Genomic DNA, 21,018 nt, shown 5'->3' with positions numbered 1-21,018 from the left:
CGGGCTGTAGAGGCACAGGGTGAAGGGCCTGCTCCAGTCTTGGGAACCATAGGCTGTAAGGGGCAGGGGGTGCAGGGCCTGCCTCTAAGACTGTCCTCTGCAAAGCCTGTCTCCTTGTGGCTAGAAAGGAGCATGGGGGTGAGGTAACCAAAAGGAATGAAAAGAAACTGGAGACAGGAGTAGGTATCACTTTCCCAACAACAGAAAGGGGTGAAAATGTGTTGTGGGTGGAAAGCAGGGGTTGGGTTCCCAAATATTTCAGCTTCTACCATATGAATCTCTGCACCTGGGTGGGGGATGGGCACAGAAAGTACCAGCAGACAATTCTTTACTAACAGGGCCAGGAGGACCCCATGGGATCTGTCTTTACCACCTGCCTTGTCTCATGTCCTTCTACAGGACCCCCCCCCCCGTTTTCTTTATCCTCCAGCCCCAACAGCCTACATCACATTACTCTCTTCTCAGATGTTTCCCCCTCCCCTCTTTGGTCAACTCCTGCCACTGTTCAGAGACGCCCTCCCTGATTACCTCCATGGCAAGGTGGGAGCCCTGTGCCTTTCCGACACTGGACACTCCCCACCCTCCACGCCACTGGAACTGTTTGTATGAATATCTGTCTAACCAGTCCCAGGAGACCAAGTGCCCTGCAGACAAGTAGGCACAGAGATGAAAGTACCCTGGACACTAAGTCCTCACCCAAGACACTGAGGTCAAGGAAGGAAAGACCTCATGCACCAGACACGAAAGTCAGAGATTGGGGGCTCCTTGGGCCTTCACTGTGGTTGGTGGGGTCCCTCGGGGGATGATCCAGCAGGGATCATCCCCTGAGGTCCAGTCAGGACTTTAGGTGGGGGGGGGGGGGAAGCGCAGGGTCCTCTGCCTGGATGTGGGGCTGGGAGTACATATGTGTGCAGGTGGTCACTCTTTGTCAGAAGCGCCTGGTCCTGAGGGGGAGGATCCAGAGGAGGGACAGTGGGACTGAGTAGCCTGCTTGCTGGCGGGTCTGCTACTGTCTTCTACTCTAAGGACCAGTGCACCTGTCCGTCCTTCTGTCCGTGCGTCCTTTCTCCGTCGGCAAGCCCCTTTCTTGCTCTATCCTTCACGCCTCTCCCCTAACTCTCCCCCAACTTTCTCTGCCACATTAATGTCCGCCCCCCACCGCCTCGGTACCCCTGCTCCCCGTCTTTCTTGCTTACCTGGGGTGTCTCGGCCTGCCTGCGGACCGCTACTACTGGACCACGAAGCACCATGGTGAGGTGTGCCTGCGGCATGAGGCCTCCTTCGCCAGAGAGGCACCCATCATAAGAGTCTTGGGCAGGGCCATTAAGTATGCCAACCGCACAGCTCCAAGCACAGAAACTGCTACACTTGCTCACCTACACAGAGAAGAGCCATCATGGGCCCAGGACTAATTCAAAGTACCATGTGCCCTCCTGCGCCTGCATATACCCCCTCCTGGGCCTGCGCACCACACCCTCTCGCACCGCTCTTTCCCTACTGCGCCTGTGTACTGCGTCTTCACGCCTGCGCCTGCGTACTGTGTCTTCCCTCCAGCAAAGCGCCTACATTCCATTTGCATTTTTAGCGGGGTTCTTTGAGGCAGCGTGTGTTCACAGGTTTGACTCTCAGCTCTGCCATTAACTGCTTGTTCTTGCCCAGATTACTTAGACTCACTCATCAAGATGTATACATTGAATGCGTATGATTTTTTTGTTGTTAAAAAAACTACTTAGCCTCACCGTGCCTCAGTTTCCCCATCTGTAAAATGGGGCATTATAGATAGCTAAATATAGTATTAAAAATCTTAAACGTATATATGAACATATCCATTTCATAGTTTATTTTATATTAAGTTTTTTGGGGTTTTTTTGGCTGCACCTGCAGCATGCAGAAGTACCTGGACCACGAATTGAACCCGTACCACTGCTGTGACCCAAGGCATAGCAGTGACAAGGCCAGGCCCTTAACCTGCTGCACCACCAGGGAACTCCTTGTTTTACATTGTTTCAAGATATTTTTATATTGGCATCTTGATATAAATTTATAAAATAATATATAATAGCACTTACCACAAAGATCTGCTGCAAGGATTCAGTGAGTTTACGCTTACCAAGTGGCTCCTGGCACACCAAGCATTGCATCAGCATTAGTTATTAGTCTTAAGGTCGCTGTTATTGTGTCTCCTCTGCAGTGAGTCCCATTCCTTAACAAGCTCAGTCTCAACCACCCTGACTAGCCACCCAGCCCCACCCTGTATCACACACCCGTTTAAAATGTTCTACCCAGGGGTTACTGTCGTGGCTCAGCAGGTTACAAACCCGACTAGTATCCATGAAGACTCGGGTTTGATTCCTGGTCTTACTCAGTGGGCTAAGGATCTGGCGTTGCTGTGAGCTGTGATGTAGGTCACAGACTGGGCTCGGATCTGGCGTTGCTGTGGCACAGGCCAGCCACTACAGCTCCAATTGGACCCCTAGCCTGGGAACTTCCATATCCCGCACATGCAGCCCTAAAAAGAAAAAATAAATAAAGTATGCAGTAAGTAGACAATGATCAGGAAACAACTGAATTAGGGAAGGGGGTGGTCTAGCTAGGGCTCATGGTGGAATTTGGGTGGTGGTGGGGATTTTAACCTATGGTGGCCAAGGGGAGCCTGAGAGAGAGATTTCAGAAAAGACTTAAACGAGGTGGAGGAGGGAGTTGCACGAGTATCTGGGCTGAAGGTGTTCTAGGAAGAGGTTAACAGGCAATGGCGGGGTGGCGCAGGACCTGGGTCTTTTTCCCCACCGAGGGATCCCGGCTGGGGGCAGCGCAGGAACCGATCTGACTCAGATGCTAACTCGCGCCCTCTGGTGGCTGTATAGAGAACATCAGTTGAGGTTGAGTTGAAGAAGGTTTGGACCTGGATGGTACAGCAGGGGAGGAGATGAGAAGCAGTCAGATTCTGAAACCGGAGCCTTGAAGGACTGGGTGCCTGAGAGAAAGAAAGGTGTGAAGGGTGACTGAGATTTCTGGCCTGTGCAGCTTGAAGGATGAAACTACCATTAACTGAGATTGTGGAAGGCTGGAGTGGGGAATACCATCAGTGATTCCTTTTGGGCCTTGTTGAGTTTGAGAACCCTGTTAGACCAGTACACAAGGGGTGGGCAGTTGTAACCAAGGGTCTGGCATGGAGGGGAGAGGCCCCACCTGGATCTGATGGCATCACCTGGTCCTGCCAGGACAAATGAACAGTGGGCCATCTTGAATTTTCAAGTCAATCAATCCAAGCATCGGCACAAGTAATCATGTGTGTAGGCAGAGCTGGAGCTATGATATTCACCCCATTTTATCTAATAAAAATGGAAGGAAAGGAGTTCCCTGGTGGCTCAGCAGTTAAAGGATCTGGTGTTTTTCCTGCTGTAGCTCAGGTTGCTGCTGTGGTACAGGTTCTCTCTCTGACCTAGGAACTTCCACATGCCATGGGTGAAGCCAAAAAAAAAATGAAATCAAATGTGCTGAATGAAGGGAGCCAGACAGAAGGCTACATTCTGTGTGATTCCACATTTAAGGAGCCCAGAAAAAGCAAGGCTGTGGAACAGAAATCAGATCAGTGGTTGCCAGTTTCAGAGGTGGGAATTGACTGCAAAGGGGCCTGAAGGAACTTTCAGGGGTGATGTAAATATTTCTAGATCAGGATTCAGGGGGCCGTCACACCGCTATGTTTGTCAAGACTTATAACACAGTACACCTAAAAAGGCGACTGTTACTGCATGAAAGTGATTCCTCGATAAATCTAAGATATAAACTCTGTTGGTAGGAATGTAAATGGTGCAGCTGCTATAGAAAACCGCATGGAGGTTCCCCAGAAAATTAAAAATAGGACTACCACATGATCCAGAAATTCTACTTCTGGATATACACCCAAAAGAATTTAAAGCAAGTCTTTTTCTTCTTCTTTTTTTAATGACCCCACCCACAGCATATAGAAGTTCCTGGGCCAGGGATTGAATCTGAGTAGCAGCTGTGGCAATGCCAGATCCTTTAATCTACCGTCTCAGGCAGGGATTGAACCTGAACTTCTGCAGAGACCTGAGCCACTACAGTCAGATTCTTAACCCACTGCACCACAGCGGGACCTCCTAAAGTGAGTCTTTAAGAAATATGTGTACTGGAGTTCCCGTCGTGGCGCAGTGGTTGACGAATCCGACTAGGAACCATGAGGTTGCAGATTCGATCCCTGGCCTTGCTCAGTGGGTTAAGGATCTGGCGTGGCGGTGAGCTGTGGTGTAGGTTGCAGACTTGGCTCGGATCCTGCGTTGCTGTGGCTGTGGCATAGGCTGGCAGCTGTAGCCCCGATTAGACCCCTAGCCAGGGAGACTCCATATGCCGGGGGTGTGGCCCTAAAAAGCAAAAAAATAAACAAAAACAAACAAACAACCCATTTTAATGTCCCCAGGATCCGACCTTTTTTCCTTACCTCGAGAGCCTTTACCCTGATCCAGTCACCATCATCTGGGTACCATCTGGATGAAAGAGAGCTCCTGAAGTTTCCCTTTCAGAGCACCTGGATCACAGTGGCCACTGCCCAGAGCCTGTCCCGCAAGAGCCCTCTGGAGGGCCAGAAGGTCCCAGGTCTGTGACATGTGGGTCTCCATCTCGGTGGCTAGAACACACTGCTTCGCCCCACAGGACACGCTGAAGGTGGGAGAAGCTCTCTGGCCCCCTTGGTGTGATGGGTACAGGCATGGGTGGGGAAGGCAGCCAATGAGGGGTCCCTCTGAGGCAGGGGACACTGTTTAAAAGGATTCTAATGTTTGTTCAAGTCTCCAAGTGTGGGGGCTGTGAGTGGAAGACAAAGTCGTTTGTGCTCAGAGCCTCCAGGGCCAAGGCTGAGTCCAAAAGAGGGCTCTGAGGAAGCTGGTTGGACATTGACCCCTGAGAGCATCTGTGTCCCCATCCTTGGAGGATCTTGGCTTTGGGGAGGTAGAAGCAACTTTCAGCAGAGCTAGGACAAGGAGCCAGTCACAAAACTCTTTCCCACCCATGGGGTCTCCTTGACCCTCACAAGCAGAGGAGCAGGGCAGACATGGGGACAGGCATGAGACTAAAAGAAGGTAAGGTGACTCAGCTGAGGCTATGGCCTGGTGGGGAGGTGGTATACAGGGTTACCATTCCAGGGCACCAACGATGCTTTCTGGGAAGACCCTTCACACATTCAACATGAGCCTGCAGTGTCAGAGACACTGGGTTACAGCAAAGATCCCTGCTTTGGGGGATGTGCAATCTAGGTGGCCGTAGGTGCCCATAGAACATACCCTTCCACTCAAGATGCAAACAGCTCGAAGGCAAGTGGGGTGAGCCAATGTGAAGTCAGTCTGCCATCACAGGAACTCGACAAAGCCCTGAATCTTTCATTGGATGGGTGGTTGGTTCGTCCAGGGAACAGTTGAACATGACCCTGGACCTGCACCACCTGGTCCCTGCCCCCAGGGCATGGGGTGGGGGGAGGGGTGAGTCTTGGTGCAAGCTGCCCAAAACCAAATATGCAGACTGGGGGTTTAAAGCCACAGAAGTCTGTGTCTCAGGGTCCTTGGGGCCGGAAGTTCAAGGTCAATGTGTGTTGGTTCAGTTCCGGGTGGGGGCACTCCTCCTGGCTGGTAGATGGCCACCTTTTCCCTGGTCCCTGATCAGGTCTCCCTTCCCAAAGGGAACCCATCCCATCACAGAGACCCCACTCTCAGGACCTCATCTAATCACCTACAAATACCATCCCATGGGGGGGGGAGGGGGTTGAGCCGCAACATAGGAACTGGTGGGGGAGGCAGGACACGATCAGTTTGTGCAGGTCTGAGGCCCCGCCCTGGGTCTCCAGACAGCCTAGAGACTTGAAAGCAGGGTAGGGCCCCTGGTGGGAACCTGACACTTGTCGAGGTGAAGTGCCAGCTGTCTCCATCCATGGTTTCCAAGGGGATAAAGAGGATGTCAAGACCACTCCTTCTCTCCAGGTCTGGGTTAACTGCTCTCTCTCCCCTGCCTGGACACCCTCAACAGCAACAAGTTCCCCTAAATGAGCCTCTGAGTTAGAGGAAGGGGGGCTGTGAGCAGGAGCTGTCCCCACCCCGGTGGGGAGTCTGTGTCCAGCTGTGTCTGTAATACCCCCGCCCCACCCACCACCCCCCCACCGACTCTGGAAGTCTCTCCCTAGCACCTGCACCAAGATGCAGAACAAAGATGAGGAGGGCATTGGTCACCAACACTGTGCATGCAGAGGTCATCTTGCACAGCGCCGAGATCCTCAAGTGGACTGTCCTCGAGACGCACTTCTCCATGACTGGTGGGGAGCTAGATGAGCAGGCTTGGCCCTGGGGAGGGGTCCCGCCAGGGTCACTTCACCTGAGACCCTGGGGTGCTCATTAAAACACCAGCACCCTGACTGGGACCCCCAGCACCTGCGTTTTCGGGGCTCCTCAATCAAGGCCTCCTGCTCTTCCCACACCACTCGCTGCTCTGGATCCTTAGAGCAAACTCATCTGCTGACACCTCATCCTGTGGTGATGAGGGGAGTCCTGTCACGGGTGGAGGGAAGACCCCCGCCTGGAACTTGATTCTGTTACAGGGCAGCCACAAAGCTGAAGAGGGACATTGTACCAAGCTGAGACCAAAAGCCTTTTTTTTTTTTTTTTTTTTTTTTTTTTTTTTGTCCTTTTTTAGGGCCACACCTGCAGCATATGGAGGTTTGAAGGCTAAGGGTTGAATTGGAGCTGCAGCTGCTGGCCTACACCACAGCCAGAGCAACATGGGATCTGAGCGGCATCTATGACATACACCATAGCTCACTGCAACCCCAGATCCTTAACCCACTTCAAGAGGCCAGAGATTGAACCTGCGTCCTCATGGATGCTAGTCAGATTCACTTCCGCTGAGCAGGAACTCTGAGACCGAAAGCTTTTACGTGGAGGGTGGCGAATTCTAACTGCCAAGAAACTGCTGTGGGCCCCCTTCTTCATGGAAATGACTGAGACCCCCCCGCATCCCCATCTCTCCTGTTTGATGATAGAGGAGCTGCCTTCTAGAGGGAAGAAAGCTACTCTCAGTGAGAAGGCCCAGTTTTAACTAAGATGCCCCTCTCTGAGGAAGCATTTTAAGTGTAAAAGAAAAATAAAGTTGGGTTCACTAAATTCCTGGTCCTTACCCAGCTGATTCTGCCCCTCTCCCACCCCAACCTCAGGAGTCACTTGGCAATGTCTGGGGACATTTGTGATTGTCACAACAAGGCAGGCAGGCATCTGGTAGGTGGGGCCCATGGGTGCTGATCAACACCCCACTGTGCCCAGGAAGGATTGATTGCCTGGCTCCAAAGTGTCCATAGTGCCAAAGTGGATGAGGAATTTCATGGCAAGGGCTCTGAAAGAGACAAAAATTGATGTGATAAAGCTCGTGGGTGTCTTTATTCATTTATTTATTTCTTAGGGCTATACCCGTGGCATATGGAAGTTTCCAGGCTAGGGGTCAAATCAGAGCTGAAGCTGCTGGCCTACGCCACAGCCACAGCAACACAGGATCCAAGCCATGTCTGCAACCTACACCACAGCTCACAGCAATGCCAGATTGTTAACCCATTGAGCAAGGCCAGGGATCGAACCTGTATCCTCATGGATATTAATTGGGTTCATTACTGCTGACCCACAACGGGAACTCCTTGTGGGTATTTTCACTTCGAAAAATATATTTCCTCTTTCAGTGAGAAGTTGAGGGATTGCTGTAGATGCTTGTCATCCTATTGAGAGATGGTGCGGAAACACCTCTGAGTAATTGAAATCACCCTGGAGTGTGTCTGAGGAAAGGATAGCATGAGGCCAGCTCCCACTTATATATCGAGGGGTCTTGGCTGAGGTCAGGGGTTCACACACTGGACTCGTGGTTCAAAGGGTATATACTAAATGTCACCCTGAGAGTTCCCACTGTGGTGCAACAAGATTGGCGGTGTCTTGGGGGTGCTGGGACACAGGTTCAATCCCAGGCCTGGCACAATGGGTTAAAGATCCAGTATTGCTGCATCTACAGCTTAGGTCACAACTGTGGCTCAGATCTGATCCCTGGTTGGTGAACTCCATATGCTGCGAGTAGCCAAAAAGGAAAAAAAAAAAAAAAAAAAAAAGACTTCCTGTGGTGGTGCAGCGGAAATGAATCTGACTAGGAACAACGAGGTTGTAGATTTGATCCCTGGCCTTGGTCAGTGGGTTAAGGATCCGGTGTTGCCATGAGCTATGGTGTAGATCACAGATGCAGCTTGGCTCTGGCGTTGTTGTGGCTCTGGTGTAGGCCTGCGGCTATAGCTCCGATTTGACCCCTAGCCTGGAAACCTCCATGTGCCTCAGGTGTGGCCCTCAAAAGACAAAAAAAAAGAAAAGAAAAAAATGCCACCCTGCACCTGACCTATGGAAAAAATATAAGAATTGCCTGGCAGGAGTGATCATGCTGCACAGCAGGGCCTCTGGCTTAGATGAGGGACACCACTGAAAGCAAGGCTCAGAGCAGGGCCGACAAGGCCATCACTGTCCAGGACACACTCAAGGGAACTCTCCTTCATGAACCATGCTCACAAACATAAAACATCAGGGGAGGCCAACACCAGGAGACAGAGGCTGTGTGAAGAAGAACTGACAGCCAGGGAAGTAGAGCTATTTCCTTGGAGAAGGACTAGGAAATTGTATCCAAGAAATAAACACAGGGAGTTGATTGGAGCCATTTGCATCTGATGAGCAAAGGACTTGGAGGCCATCATTTCTGTTCTCAAAACAAGAATGCTGAAAACCTGAGACTCAATGACTCTTCTTGGATCTGTCAGTGAGTTGAGGTCACAGAGTAACCCATTACCCTAAAAACAGGAGAGGGGTGGATACAGAGACACTCAGCTCACCTGGAGCAGAAACCACTGATGGAGGCGGTGTCTGGCCGGGGTTGCCGACTCACTGCTGGAGACAGCATGGACTAGCTTGAGGGGCAGGATACCTGGAGACCTGGCTGGGGGCGGGGGGGGGCACATTCATGAGTTTTACTTCCAGGTTCTCTGGGGCTTCCTGCAGGAGGGGGAAAGCAACTGTTTTGAAATATCTCAGAGCACTTTTTTCTCCTTAACCAAGGCCTGCCCTCAAGAGAAACTCTTTCAACAGAACCTGACCAAAGTGGGTTTTATCAGCACTGAACTGACCTGGGGGAAAACCCAACTTCAGTCCTCTCTGGACTTCCTCCCACCTAAAGATATCAAAAAAAAAAAAAAAAAAGGCAAAGACTACAGAATGCTTCCCCTTTCTCATATTTTGCCACCATGTTAGTAGGGCTCCTGTATAATAACAGGGGATTATAGATGAAAGGATTGCAAGGCTCAGACCCTATTTTATGTATGTATGTATGTATGTATGTATGTCATTTTAGGGCTACACCTCCGGCATATGGAAGTTCCCAGGCTAGGGATCGAATCAGAGCTGTAGCTGCCGGCCTACACCACAGCCACAGCAATACCAGATTCAAGCCTTGTCTGCGACCTACACCACAGCTCACAGCAACGCCAGATCCTTAACACACTGAATGAGGCCAGGTATGGAAGCTATATCTTCACGGATACTAGTTGGATTTGTTACCACTGAGCCACAACGGGAATTCCTCAGACCCTATTTTAAAAGGAATCACTAGGAACACCCATGATGACAGGAGAGACAAAAACAAGGACACCTCTAGCTACAGCAAACAGTGAATACAGCCTAACTCCCAGTCAGAGGACCATGAACCCCCATCCTAAAGGTCTGTTCAGCTCAGTTCCTTTTACCTTTTACTGGGTATAACATGCCCAGCTTTCAACAAAAAATTTTAAGACATGCTAAAAGGCAAAAAACAGTCTGAAGAGACAGGGCAAGATTTGGAACCAAACTCCAATGCGGCAGGGATTTTGAAGTTGTCAGTCTGTAAACTTAACAAAACTGTGACTAGCATGATTAATATGCTATGGACCCTTACTGGACACCATCCAAGAACAGATGAGTCACACAAGCAGAGCAATGGAAACTCTAAGAGAAATCAAAATGAAAGGCTAGAATTGAAGAACCATAATGGAAACAAAGAACGCCTTTGAGGGTCTTTGGACACAGTTGAGGAAATAATCAGGGAGTTGAAGATATGTCAACAGAAACTTTCCAAACTAGAAAAGTGAAGAGGACGAAAGAATGAGCAAGTAGGGAGGGAGGGAGAGAGGAAAAGGAAGGTAGAAAGGAAGGAGGAGAATATCCAAGAACAGTACCATAATTACAAAAGGTGTAACACAAACATAATGGGACCTGGTTAGAGATCTGAAAGGTGAATAGTCCTGGAGGTTCCAATCTATGTCATAGAAGGTCCAGAATGAGAACAGAGGAGCAACATCTGAAGACATAATGGCTGAGAATTCTCCTGGAGCCCACCAAATGCTACCTGGAATACATTTTTAAAAATTAGAATTAAAAACAGAATGTTAACATGAGGAGTTCACATTATGGCTGGGTGGAAATGAACCTGACTAGTATCCATGAGGATTCGGGTTAGATCCTTAGCCTTGTTCAATGGGTTAAGGATCAGGTGTTGCCATAAGCTGTGGTGTAGGTCACAGACACTGCTCAGATCTGGCATTGCTGTGGCTGTGGTGCAGGCTGGAAGCTGCAGCTCCAATTCAACCCCTCGTCTGGGAACTTCCATATGCCACAGGTGCGGTCCTAAAAACAAAACAAAACCAAAAAAATGTTAACATGAAACTTCAGAGTAAGGTTAAGAAAAATATTCCAAAACATAAGCTGATTAGGTTACATGGAAAAGAAAACATGCAAGAATACCTGGGAAATTTATTTAAAAAGAATATTGATGAAGGGGGGCTAAACCTACCTGGTGTTAAATAAACTACAAAGCAGCAGTAACTAAAAGCTTGGTGATGGGGCATAACTAGAAGAAGAGAAAAGCCAGGGAGGAACAGACACAAATACATGCAGGCATTGAGTAATGTATCAAGGGACCTACCCCACAGCAAACAAACCCCAGACAGAACAAATTGAAAGGTGAGAAAGAAAAAGGGGAGAGAGGAAAAAACCATGAGAGAACTTAAATAAAAACCCAAAAGCCATTGAAAGAAAAGACTTCAACATGATGGCAAATGCCATGAAGAAAACCTATAGGCAAACTGGAGGAATACAATACATTGCAGAGGTCTACATCTCATATTCCATAAGGAGCTCCTAAAAATAAACACACACTGGAGTTCCCGTATGGCACAGCAGAAGTGAATCTGACTAGGAAATATGAGTTTGTGGGTTCAATCCCTGGCCTCACTCAGTGGATTAAAGATCTGGCGTTGCTGTGAGCTGTGGTGTAGTTTGTAGACTCGGCTCAGATCTGGCATTGCTGTGGCTGTGGCTTAGGCTGGTGGCTGTAGCTCAGGCTGGTGGCTGTAGCTCTGATTGGAACCCTAGCCTGGGAACCACCACATGCTTCAGGTGTGGCCCTAAAAAGCAAAGCAAAAAAAAACAAAAACAAAAACAAAAAACATAACACACACATACACAAGCACATAGACACAAACACCAAGAAACTTGGTAGAAAATGGGCATGTCTACTGCCAAAGCTGTTATCATAGAAGCAGGCACACATCTTCACGTGTGTAGCTGTGTGGTCATGGAAATAAACAAGGAAAATAAATGCCCACCAGCAGGACTAGTTATGTAAATTATGGCACGTTTATATAACATGTTAATTTGGAATGAACTCCAAGATATATTAAGAAAAAAGGATGCATGTAGGCCACCACTCATAAAGGAAGTATGAGTCTTGTGTACAGATGGCTCTCCAGAGCTATATAAGAAAGTGGAGAAGGAAAAGCAGCAGGAATGAGGATTGCTGCTCACTGTGCACTTGCCCTTGGAAACTTCAGACTTTTCTTGTGCCTGCATCGCCAAAATATAAATTCAACATTTGAGGGGAAAAAAAAGATTAAAAAAAAACTAAAGGCCAAAACACTTAAAAGGGACACAGACGTCATCTTGATTAAATAAACAAATCACTAAAATGTATGACACTGTTTCCAACCAAAAGACAAAGAAAAAATCTTAAAAGGCACCAGAGATGAAAGTCACATGGTTCCCAACAGGGCGACATTGAGACTGAATAGCTGACTTCACAGAAACAATGGAAACAAGTTGAAAAGACAAAGGAGCAACAAGTTGAAATTGGGGAAAGAACATACCAGACAATCTAGCAAAAACATACCCAGCAAAAATATCCTTACTTGCTGTGTAGCACAGGGAACTATATCTAGTCACTTGTGATGGAATATGATGGAGGATAATGTGAGAAAAAGAATGTATACATATGTGTGAGTGTGTCACTTTGCTGTACAGTAGAAAATTGACAGAACACTGTAAACCAACCACAACTGAAGAAATAAAAATCATTTAAAAAATATCCTTACAGAAAAAAGATGAAACAAAGACGTTTATAGATGGAAAAAGCTGAGGGAGTTCCTCGTTGCACTAGATGAAATGCTAGTAAGAATTCTTCAGGTTTAAGGAAAATGATTCCTGATGGAAACACAGAAAAGCAGCCCGAGAGGCGATTATGGGGGTAAATACACAGAACTATTGACTGTAAGCAACAAAATTAACACATACCTGGGCTTGAGTCTCAGGAATGTGCCCACTCGCTGTATCATAGGAGGGACAACACTTGGAGACTTTTATCTGTCAGTGAGGATACTGATGGCAGTACCTACCCTCATTGAGTGTTTGTGGAAATCTGTGAGGCCACTCTCCGGCCAGTGCCTGGCCCATAGTGAGCCCTATTTTATTTTTACACACAAGTCCTCCTTCACTGTGTTTTGGGGGTCTGGGAGCCGTGGGAACCACTCTTAACCCTCTCTCACTCTGTGTCCATCATTAGGAGCTCACATGAGAAACTGTCCCCAGAGGCCTGCAGAGTCTTACTCTGCTAGGAAGGATCAGGGCAGGGAGGCCACGGCCCTGACGTCAGGAAATGCAAATCCCGGCTACTAACGAGAAGGAAGAAATGCTCCAGAGTACCCCAGCGTGGCCAGTTCTCTCCCCAAGTGGCTTTAATTAGCTGCAGCTGTGGCAGGCAGAGTGGCCAGAGGGTATTGGCCTGTGATGCTGACCACTCAGGAATGGAACTTCTGCTCCTCTGCTGGGGATGGAGCCCACAGAGTGGACTAGACTGCTTAGACAAGGTCTGGGAGAGCTGTCTCCTTGGGATTCACTCAGTTCTGCCAAACCAAGTCCAAAACTCACCATGGACAAAGTGGCAGACAAGCACCCTGGTCCCTGGCAAAGGATGTCTTTGCCCACATTTCTTTTTCTTTTTTCTTTTTTTTTTCCTCTTTAGGGCCACATCCACAGCATGTGGAAGTTCTCAGGCTAGGGGTCCAATTGGAGCCACAGCTGCCGGCCTACAGCAACGTGGGATCCGAGCCACCTCTGTGACCTACACCACAGCTCATGGCAATGCCAGAACCTTAACCCACTGAGTGAGGCCAGTGATCAAAGTCGCATCCTCATGAAGTCTAGTTGGGTTCGTTATTGCTGAGCCACGAGAACTCCTGCCCACATTTTCTATCTGGCTATCATCCCTCCATCTACCCATCCATCCGTGCCCCCACCCCCCACCCCATTCATCCATATTGTGAAGTCAAGCTTGCTTTTCAACCCAGAACTTGCTGCCTGCTTGCAAGAAGGAATACACCATCAAAATCATGCCCAGATACTGAATTCCCCACCATCCTGCACCTCTTGGGTTTCTGGTGGTGCCATCTCTATTCCTCCAGGATGCCAACCTTGCTCACACTCCCTGTCCCCACTCCTCATGCCCAGTAAGCTTGGTCCAACCCTCTCCCTTCTTCTTGATCATTGATCTGGAAGCACTGGGACAGGGAGAGGAGACAAGGTGCTCATGCTACTTTATGCCTCCACCCATCAACTCCACAAAGGGAGAACCAAGGAGATGCATGAAGCTCTACACATAGGTCTGCTTTCCCATCTGACTTTATTTCACTTTTTTTTCTATAAAACTCCTCCATAATTTCACAATTTAACAAAAAGTTTAAAATCCAGGACAGAAACAATCCTGTAACTTATTACAAACACGATTCTCCTTTATTCCTTTTATCCAGGAGTTGGTCTCGGCCAATGAGTATCCCAGTTCCTAGTGAGACACATTCTTTGTAGAAAACCCTTATGGGTAAGAAAGGTATTCGATACCTCTTGCTTTCAGGCGTCGGTTTACATTTTGTTCAGGAGATAGCAAAACACAGGGATTTGCACTGGGGGCAGGGGGCTTAACACTAAAGACACGGCAGTCACAAAGTGCTGGCCCCTTCCTATGGAAGTGTCCCCAGAGCCCCGGTGGGCCCAGCTGCCGGGCAGCTGTGGGTGGGTTGGGGGAGCAGCTGGAAATGCCGTGGTTGGGGCCCTGGCTGCCTGGCATGTCCATCAGGTGGTCACAGGGCCAGCACTGAGCCCAGAGTAGCTCCGGAGGACAATGCTGGGGCTTTCTGGCCAGAAGAGGTAACAGAAATGGGTCGGTGCTTCCAGAGGCCCTGGAAACAGCAGGAAGGGCCAGATACTTGCTGCAGCCAAGGGCAGGCCCGCGAGCCTGGCCTTCCTCTAGCTGTCTCTGGGGGCAAGCCCGGCTCCTGAGCAGAGGGCTGCCTGAGTCACCAAGTCAGGAGGGCCTGCAGCCCTTCCCAGGAGATCCTGGAAGGAGAAAGACTAGTGCCCTTGGGCTGAGGCGCCTGCCCGTGACCCCTGGTGGCCTCTGTGCATAGAGGACCAGGCAGCTGCTGCCCCTAAGCCAGTCCTTTCTGTCCAATGTCTTAGTTTCCAGAGAAGAAAGTGCCCCACTTTGGAGTATTGTTGGCCTGCCTGGGGAAGGGGCTGGTGGCAGCACAGAGCCTGCCACACAGGCCTGCCCTCTTCCTAATACCTCAAGGCAGTGGGGTCAGGAGAGAATCAGAGCAGATGGCGAGGAGTCACGGCTGTTTCCTCTGAAAGTTCTGGCCTTCCCAGAGTCCTGGGATCTTCCCAGGATGGCTGGCGTTTGGGGAGGCCTTGGAGGCAGGATTCCCAAGGGAGTGTTCGGCGTCTGCCTGACAGACGGAATTGGAGCAGGGCCAGGAGTCAGGGACCACAGGGGAGGGGAGCTGGGCGTGCCCCATGCGGGAACTCACAAACTGGGGTGAGAAGGTGAGCCCGGCTCCAGCCCTGACCTCCTCTCCCAGAGCTGATGGGGACAAGGAGCCTTGAGTAGAGGTCTGGGGGAACACAGGCGGAGCAGACAGGCACCCAGCCCCCAGGAGCCCCACACAAGGTGGGCTGACCCCTCGAGGGTGTTCTGGCCGGGAGGAGGAGCTGGCTTGGCCCTTGGAGAGTTTCAGGCGTGCGAGGAGTCGGGTCTCCAGCCCTGGACTGGTGTGAATCGCAGGGGTGGGAGGGCCCGCCACTGGCCGGGCCCAGGCACGAGGGGCTGGCTCTGAGTCCTGATGCTCCTCAAAAGACTCCACAAACTATCCCGTCTTATTTGGCAAAAGCTCATTGTTTTTCAAAGTTCAAAGATTCAGTCAACAGAAGGAAGAGGATCCTATGGAAGGAGGAGGAGGGCGATCCCAGGGCGCCAACACAGTCACGGCCCGCGGCTGGCTGGGGCCCGGGCAGGCTACTCCTGGGGACAGCGCCAGTCTGACCAGGCGGCCGGGAACACAGACCCCGGGCAGTGAGCACCTGCTGCCCTGTTGTAGTGCTCTCCGGCCTGGGCGAGGCGGTGTCCTTGGAACCACTGAGGGAGGATTCCTCCCGGCACCCAGAGAGGGCCAGCTGGCGCTCCAGCTCGCCTTCAGCCCGACAAGACCAGTGGAGACATCTTAACCTAAAAGTCCCATCTGACACCCACCCCCACCCCCCACGTGCTCTGCTGCCACGGAAACGCACACCCGGAAACCGCTCTGGTACCTACAGTGCATACATATATATATAATAGAGACAACTATACAGCACAGAGCCCCAGCACAGTGAGAGCCGACGAGGGACTGTGTCTGGCTCACACAGAGGATGAGCCGGGCTGCCCCGATGTGGTGGGAGCCCTCGGAGGTCCTGGGGTGCAGGGGGTGTGTTCTGAACCGTTTGTGGAGGCTGGAGGCAGTGCCCCAGCTGCTCAGAGGGGCCGCGGCAGTGGAGCTATGCCCCATGCCCCACTATGAATCGAGGCCCCCACTGCAGGGCACATTTCTTCCCCTTCAGGAGTGAGGCCTGGCACTGCCTTCAACTCAAGCTGCTTTCCCAAGGGGGCCCAGGTGACGGCCCCTGAGAGTGGTGCAGTGGTGCAGGCCTGGCCCCCCTCGGCCCTGGGGCTCCCGACGAGGAAAGTGCAGCTGGCCATGTGGGCCGAGGGCAGGGCGGTCACTAAGGCAGTGCTGCGGGTGGGCAAGTCGAGAGAGGAAGGAAGGCAGGGCCCGGTCATGGCCTCCCAGGACCCTGGGGACAGGGCCTGGCACCCGGCCCAGGGTCATGTGGCCACAGCCTCCAGGTAGCTCTGCAGCTTGCGCACGGTGGTCTCGTCCAAGGAGAAGAGATCGAAGTCAAAGGTGGTGTTGGTGACATTGAAGTGACCAGTCTCCTCGATCAGGTTCACAATCTGAAAGGTGGTGACAGAGTGGCTTAAGGGAACAGGGCACCTTGAGAAAGAGGGGGTGGCTCCTTGGGGCAACCCAACAGGGTCCAGCAGCCCCTGGGCCGCAGGGGCACCCCACCCGGGACTCCTCTGAGATGCTGTGCCGGGGAGGGCTTGTCCAGTACCTGCTGCAGCACGTTACGCTCCCGCAGCGCCATCAGCCGCCGGTGCAGCTCCACCAGCTCGTCCGTGTAGGCCTGGGTGGCAGAGGCCCGTTCAGTAGGTCACCCTGCCCTCCAGGACACGCACCCCCCACCCCCCGCCCCAACCTGTGGTCATACCCACATCATCTTCAGGCAGCTGCCCCCCACCAACCCCCACCTTGTTGCACATGCCACCACCGCCCCCCACCTTGTCATAGGCACCCCTCTTGAGGATCTTCTCAGGCTTGCTACAGGGCTCTGGGCTCCGGCGGCCTGACGCCTGCAGGGTGAAGTGGGATATATGTGAGCACTTGTCTTCTCTGGGCCCCAGGCCCACCCATCCTCCCTCTTTGGACCCTCACCCGACTCCAAGGGCAGCCCATCTGGGGCCTGGGGGTGAACCATCGTCCCTCTGCACCCGCCACCCTCGGCCTCAGGCCCTTGGAGAACCCCAGGCCCAGTCCCCAGCCCCACCTCTTCGGGGCTGGGTTCAGCTGGGCAGTTACCTTGCTGTGGGGTGGGGGCGGCTTCTTGGGAGGAGGGGGCTCCCGGCTGGGCAGGCAGGAGTCTGCGCTATTGTCACTCTCGCTGTCACTGAAGCTCAATCTGAGCATGGACACAACACCCTGTCAGACCTCTGCCACCCTCGGCTCCAGGAAGGTAACCCCACCCAGCAAATACCACACTGGGCTCTGGGACAGATCTGGCCCCCAGGGCCAGGAGCATGCAGTGCCCCTGTAAAGCTCAGGAGACCCACCTCACCCTGCTCTGGGCATCCACTGCCAACTTCAAAAAAAAAAAAAAAAAAGAAAAAAAAGGAAAGAGCCCACGGATCAGCACACGGGCTCTTCTCTCCAGCCCTGGTGTGGTCCCTGGGCCAGAATCTGGGCGGGTGGCCAGGCAAGCTAGTCGGGCTCACAGGTTCCACACCTAGTGTGCGAGTAGAGCAGCTCGGCCTTCCACCTGAGCCCCATGCCACAGGAGGGATGTAGGCTTCCATGTGACATCCACGTTTGCCTGGGCGGGGCCAGAACCTGAACAGGGTGTATCTGGTGGTGGCTCTACTCTGGGCTCCTGGGGCAGGGCCCAGGCTGGATTGAGAGTGCACGGGGAGGCCACATGGCCACAAGCCTCATGGAGGGAAGGGCGTGGCTGTTCCACATTCAACCCCCAGCTAGCTGGAATCTGAAAGCCTCTCCTCTGGTCCACAGCAAGTGGTAGCCCATTCCTTGTGCTGTTCCAGAATTTCTCACGGCCCAGCTGGGCAGTGCAGAGAGAGCTCCTCTCCAGTGCTACCCTCAAGCAGAGTACCTTTCTGGGATCCCTGGTCCCTCGGGGACATTCTGGGCTCCGCTCACAAAGGGGGAGCCCGAGACCTGTCACTGCACCATGACAAGATAAATCCTGCCTGCTGCCACCACCTCTCTCTCTTGCCTGAAACGGCTTTTACCACAGTGGCAGTGCCAGGGAGCATGACGGCCACAGCCTCAGGCCGGGGTTAGCCATTTCCTTTGCTCTAGGCCCTCTGCTCTTCCCTGGCCTCTCAGCTGCACAGCATCAGGGCAAAGGTAGCCAGTTTGTCTCCCTGTTGCCCAAGTGACACTACCAGTCAGCGGGGCCCAGGAGTAGCCTGACAGCCCCGCGTCTACTGGGCGGCAGCTGGGGGCAATGGCGAAGCCTGGGCCTCCTTGCTGAGAGCAGCTGGGCATCAGTCAGGGCCTGTGTCTGTCGCCCCTTCCCTGACAAGGGACATGGCTCCCAGGTGCCCCCCCCCACCCATGTCCACCCCTAGAATGGGAGCTAAAGGCCTTCTGATTTGCAGCCCCCAACACAATGTGCAGCCACTCCCCTTGAGAGCAGCACACCAGTCACTGGCCCCTTAGCTCCTGCCTTTGAGGATCCACTCTCAAAGACCAGCAGGATCCATGCTCAAGGTCGCCAGCCCCACAGGCTGGAGCTGCTGCCCTTAGTCCTGTCCTGGAAGAGTCATCCTGCCCCTCGCTCCAGCCCTGGTGCCCACAGAGCACTGGCTTGGGTGCAGCTCCTAGGCCATCTCCCAGCCCCAACCATCAGCAATAGCAACACAAAACCACCACAAGCACCTGCTCGGCCTCCCTGCCCGCCAGGTGCCGACACAGGGACCCACCCTTAAAAAGGGCTGTTGAGGCCAGGAGGGGGGAGGGGCCGGACCCAGATCAGGCGGCTGAACCCTGATCTGCCTGTTCCGCAAACCTGGCGCCCAGGTGGCATGTGCTCTAGGGTGGGGGCTGAGGACGCAGAGCCATCCTGGAGGCAGGCTCACTCCAAAGGCTTGGAAGCATCCTAAGCTCAACCAACTCTGGGGGAAGGCCACATGTCAACTGCCCTAGGCCAGTGGCTGTTCAAAGCTGCTCGCAAATGTGGTGTCTATAGTCCAAGGATAGTTCTCAGTCTGTCCTCGCCCCATGTCACATGTGAGCAAGGACCCCCGGCCCAAGAGCAGAGAAAGCACGCCCTGCTGCCTCATACGCCTGGAACCAGGGCTGGTCCTGGCGCTACCTTCACCCCCTTCTCACCAGGTGGCCATGGGAGGAAAGATGCCACCTGAGGCCCCCGCCTCTCACTTCAATACCCAGGTAGGGCATTGCCCAGTAGGCTCGGAGGCTCCCTCTGCCTCACCTGGGGACACCCGCCCCGGCCCTCCTCTCAGAGCCCCCATCACAGCAGGGCCAGGCAGAGCCCCCCTGGCTCCCCCCATCCACCCACTCTCCCACCAGCCCAGGCACCTGGAGTCCCTCCCTGCGTTCGTCTTGCCAGCAGCTTCCTCGCCTGATGAAGAGTCGTCCTCATCAGATTCCTCCGATTGCAGGCCCTCCACCATGGAACGAAGGGGTCCTTGGGGGTGGGGAGGGACAGACAAGGAGAGAAGGGGGCTCAGGCCCGTGCCCCAGAGGTCTCTCCACCCCCAGGGCCATATGGGCTTCCCGATACCACGACCCCCAAAACGCACCCATGCAGACCCACCTCGAAGGTCCCTCTGGCCAGGTGGGGCCTGCTGTCCATCTCCAAGCACTGCGCCTGCAGCCATTTCCTTAAGGGACCCCTGGCTCCCCACCCCCCTACCTTCCTGGCCCTGCTCGCAGGCCTCCGGGCCCTGGGCTGACACAGGACTGCAGGGCCCCTCCATTGCAAAGGGAAGGAGCAGCCCTCCTCTGCTCGGCTGGGATTAGAGCTCTGCCTGGAGGCAGGACGAACCAGCCCTGGTCAGGGAGGGTAAGGGAGCCGGAGCTGTGGGGCACAGCACACCACCCCCCAGCCTACCAGCCTGGCCCCTACTGGGGCCTGCCCAGCCCCCTGGTAGCCCCTTCTCCTGCTCCCGACCCACCGTCCTCCCCTTTCTCCAGAGACACTCAGTTCCAGTCCCCTACAGACGGCATCTTGGTTTATATTCCTGTTACCAAGGCAACAGAGGGACACAAAGCCCTCAATTACCTTGGTCACGTGATCCTGCTCACGGCAGGTTCCCCCTCCCTTCCCTGTAGATAAGAACCCTTGGAGAGAGTGTGGGCTTGGAGCACCCCATCCCCCAGCCCCCTCGGGACTGTGTGTCTTTATGTCCGGCTCCCCAAATACGCTCGCCTCCTCCAGCACTCCCCACCCTGGAAAAAGGACTCCAGGCAGGAATCCTCAATCCAGTCCATCAGAAGTGCTTCCAGTTTGAGGATGGACAGGTCTCGGCTGGGCCCTTAGGCCCCATGTGCCCTCAGCCACCTACAGGCTGGGGGCACCCTCCCAACTCTGGGCAGCCAAGTGGGCCTGGTGCCACCTCGCCTCCCCACAAGCACCCCAGGTGGCCTGGAGGCAAAAGGTAGCACTGCAGGCTTTTGTTTGTATTTTGCAGACCTGGGCTGGAGCAAGCCCAGAGCAGAGAAATGCGCTGGGATGGGACAGGGGGACAGAGGAAAGGACACTGCACTGGCCAGAGAGCCTCCATCTGGGAAGAGCTAGAGAGGAGGGGTCCAGTCACAGGCAGGGCCCAAGTCAGAAAGTGCCCTGTCCCCACATCCACAAAGCACAGCTCAAAGCTCGTTGGCTTTTAACACAGACTCCCTGGGCTTCCACACACCCATAGATCTTGGGGGGCCCAGTCTGGGCAAACAACATATCC

The 21,018-nt window shown here is 53.0% G+C and overlaps 1 protein-coding gene across 2 annotated transcripts in view; it reads right to left on the bottom strand.

Annotated features, from left to right (window-relative positions):
• Window positions 1-14,032: 14,032 nt before the first annotated feature.
• MLLT1 (MLLT1 super elongation complex subunit) overlaps window positions 14,033-21,018 on the bottom strand; it is a 66,695-nt gene continuing 59,709 nt past the window's right edge. For both annotated transcript variants that reach the window (XM_021083992.2, XM_021083993.2), the window contains 5 exons: window positions 19,637-19,745; window positions 17,378-17,477; window positions 17,080-17,151; window positions 16,854-16,925; window positions 14,033-16,692 (listed from right to left, as the gene is read on the bottom strand). In XM_021083992.2, coding sequence (XP_020939651.1) covers window positions 16,564-16,692; window positions 16,854-16,925; window positions 17,080-17,151; window positions 17,378-17,477; window positions 19,637-19,745 — 482 coding nt within the window. In that variant the 3' untranslated portion in view covers window positions 14,033-16,563. The remainder of the gene's footprint in view (window positions 16,693-16,853; window positions 16,926-17,079; window positions 17,152-17,377; window positions 17,478-19,636; window positions 19,746-21,018) is intronic.

The sequence above is a fragment of the Sus scrofa genome, chromosome 2 (genome assembly GCF_054392235.1).
Source record: "Sus scrofa isolate SSC_HxYL_T2T_F1_AM1 chromosome 2, Sscrofa_HxYL_maternal_Yorkshire_Landrace_v2.0, whole genome shotgun sequence".
NCBI classification, from domain to species: domain Eukaryota; kingdom Metazoa; phylum Chordata; class Mammalia; order Artiodactyla; family Suidae; genus Sus; species Sus scrofa.
This window is presented reverse-complemented; position numbering and strand designations above follow the sequence as displayed.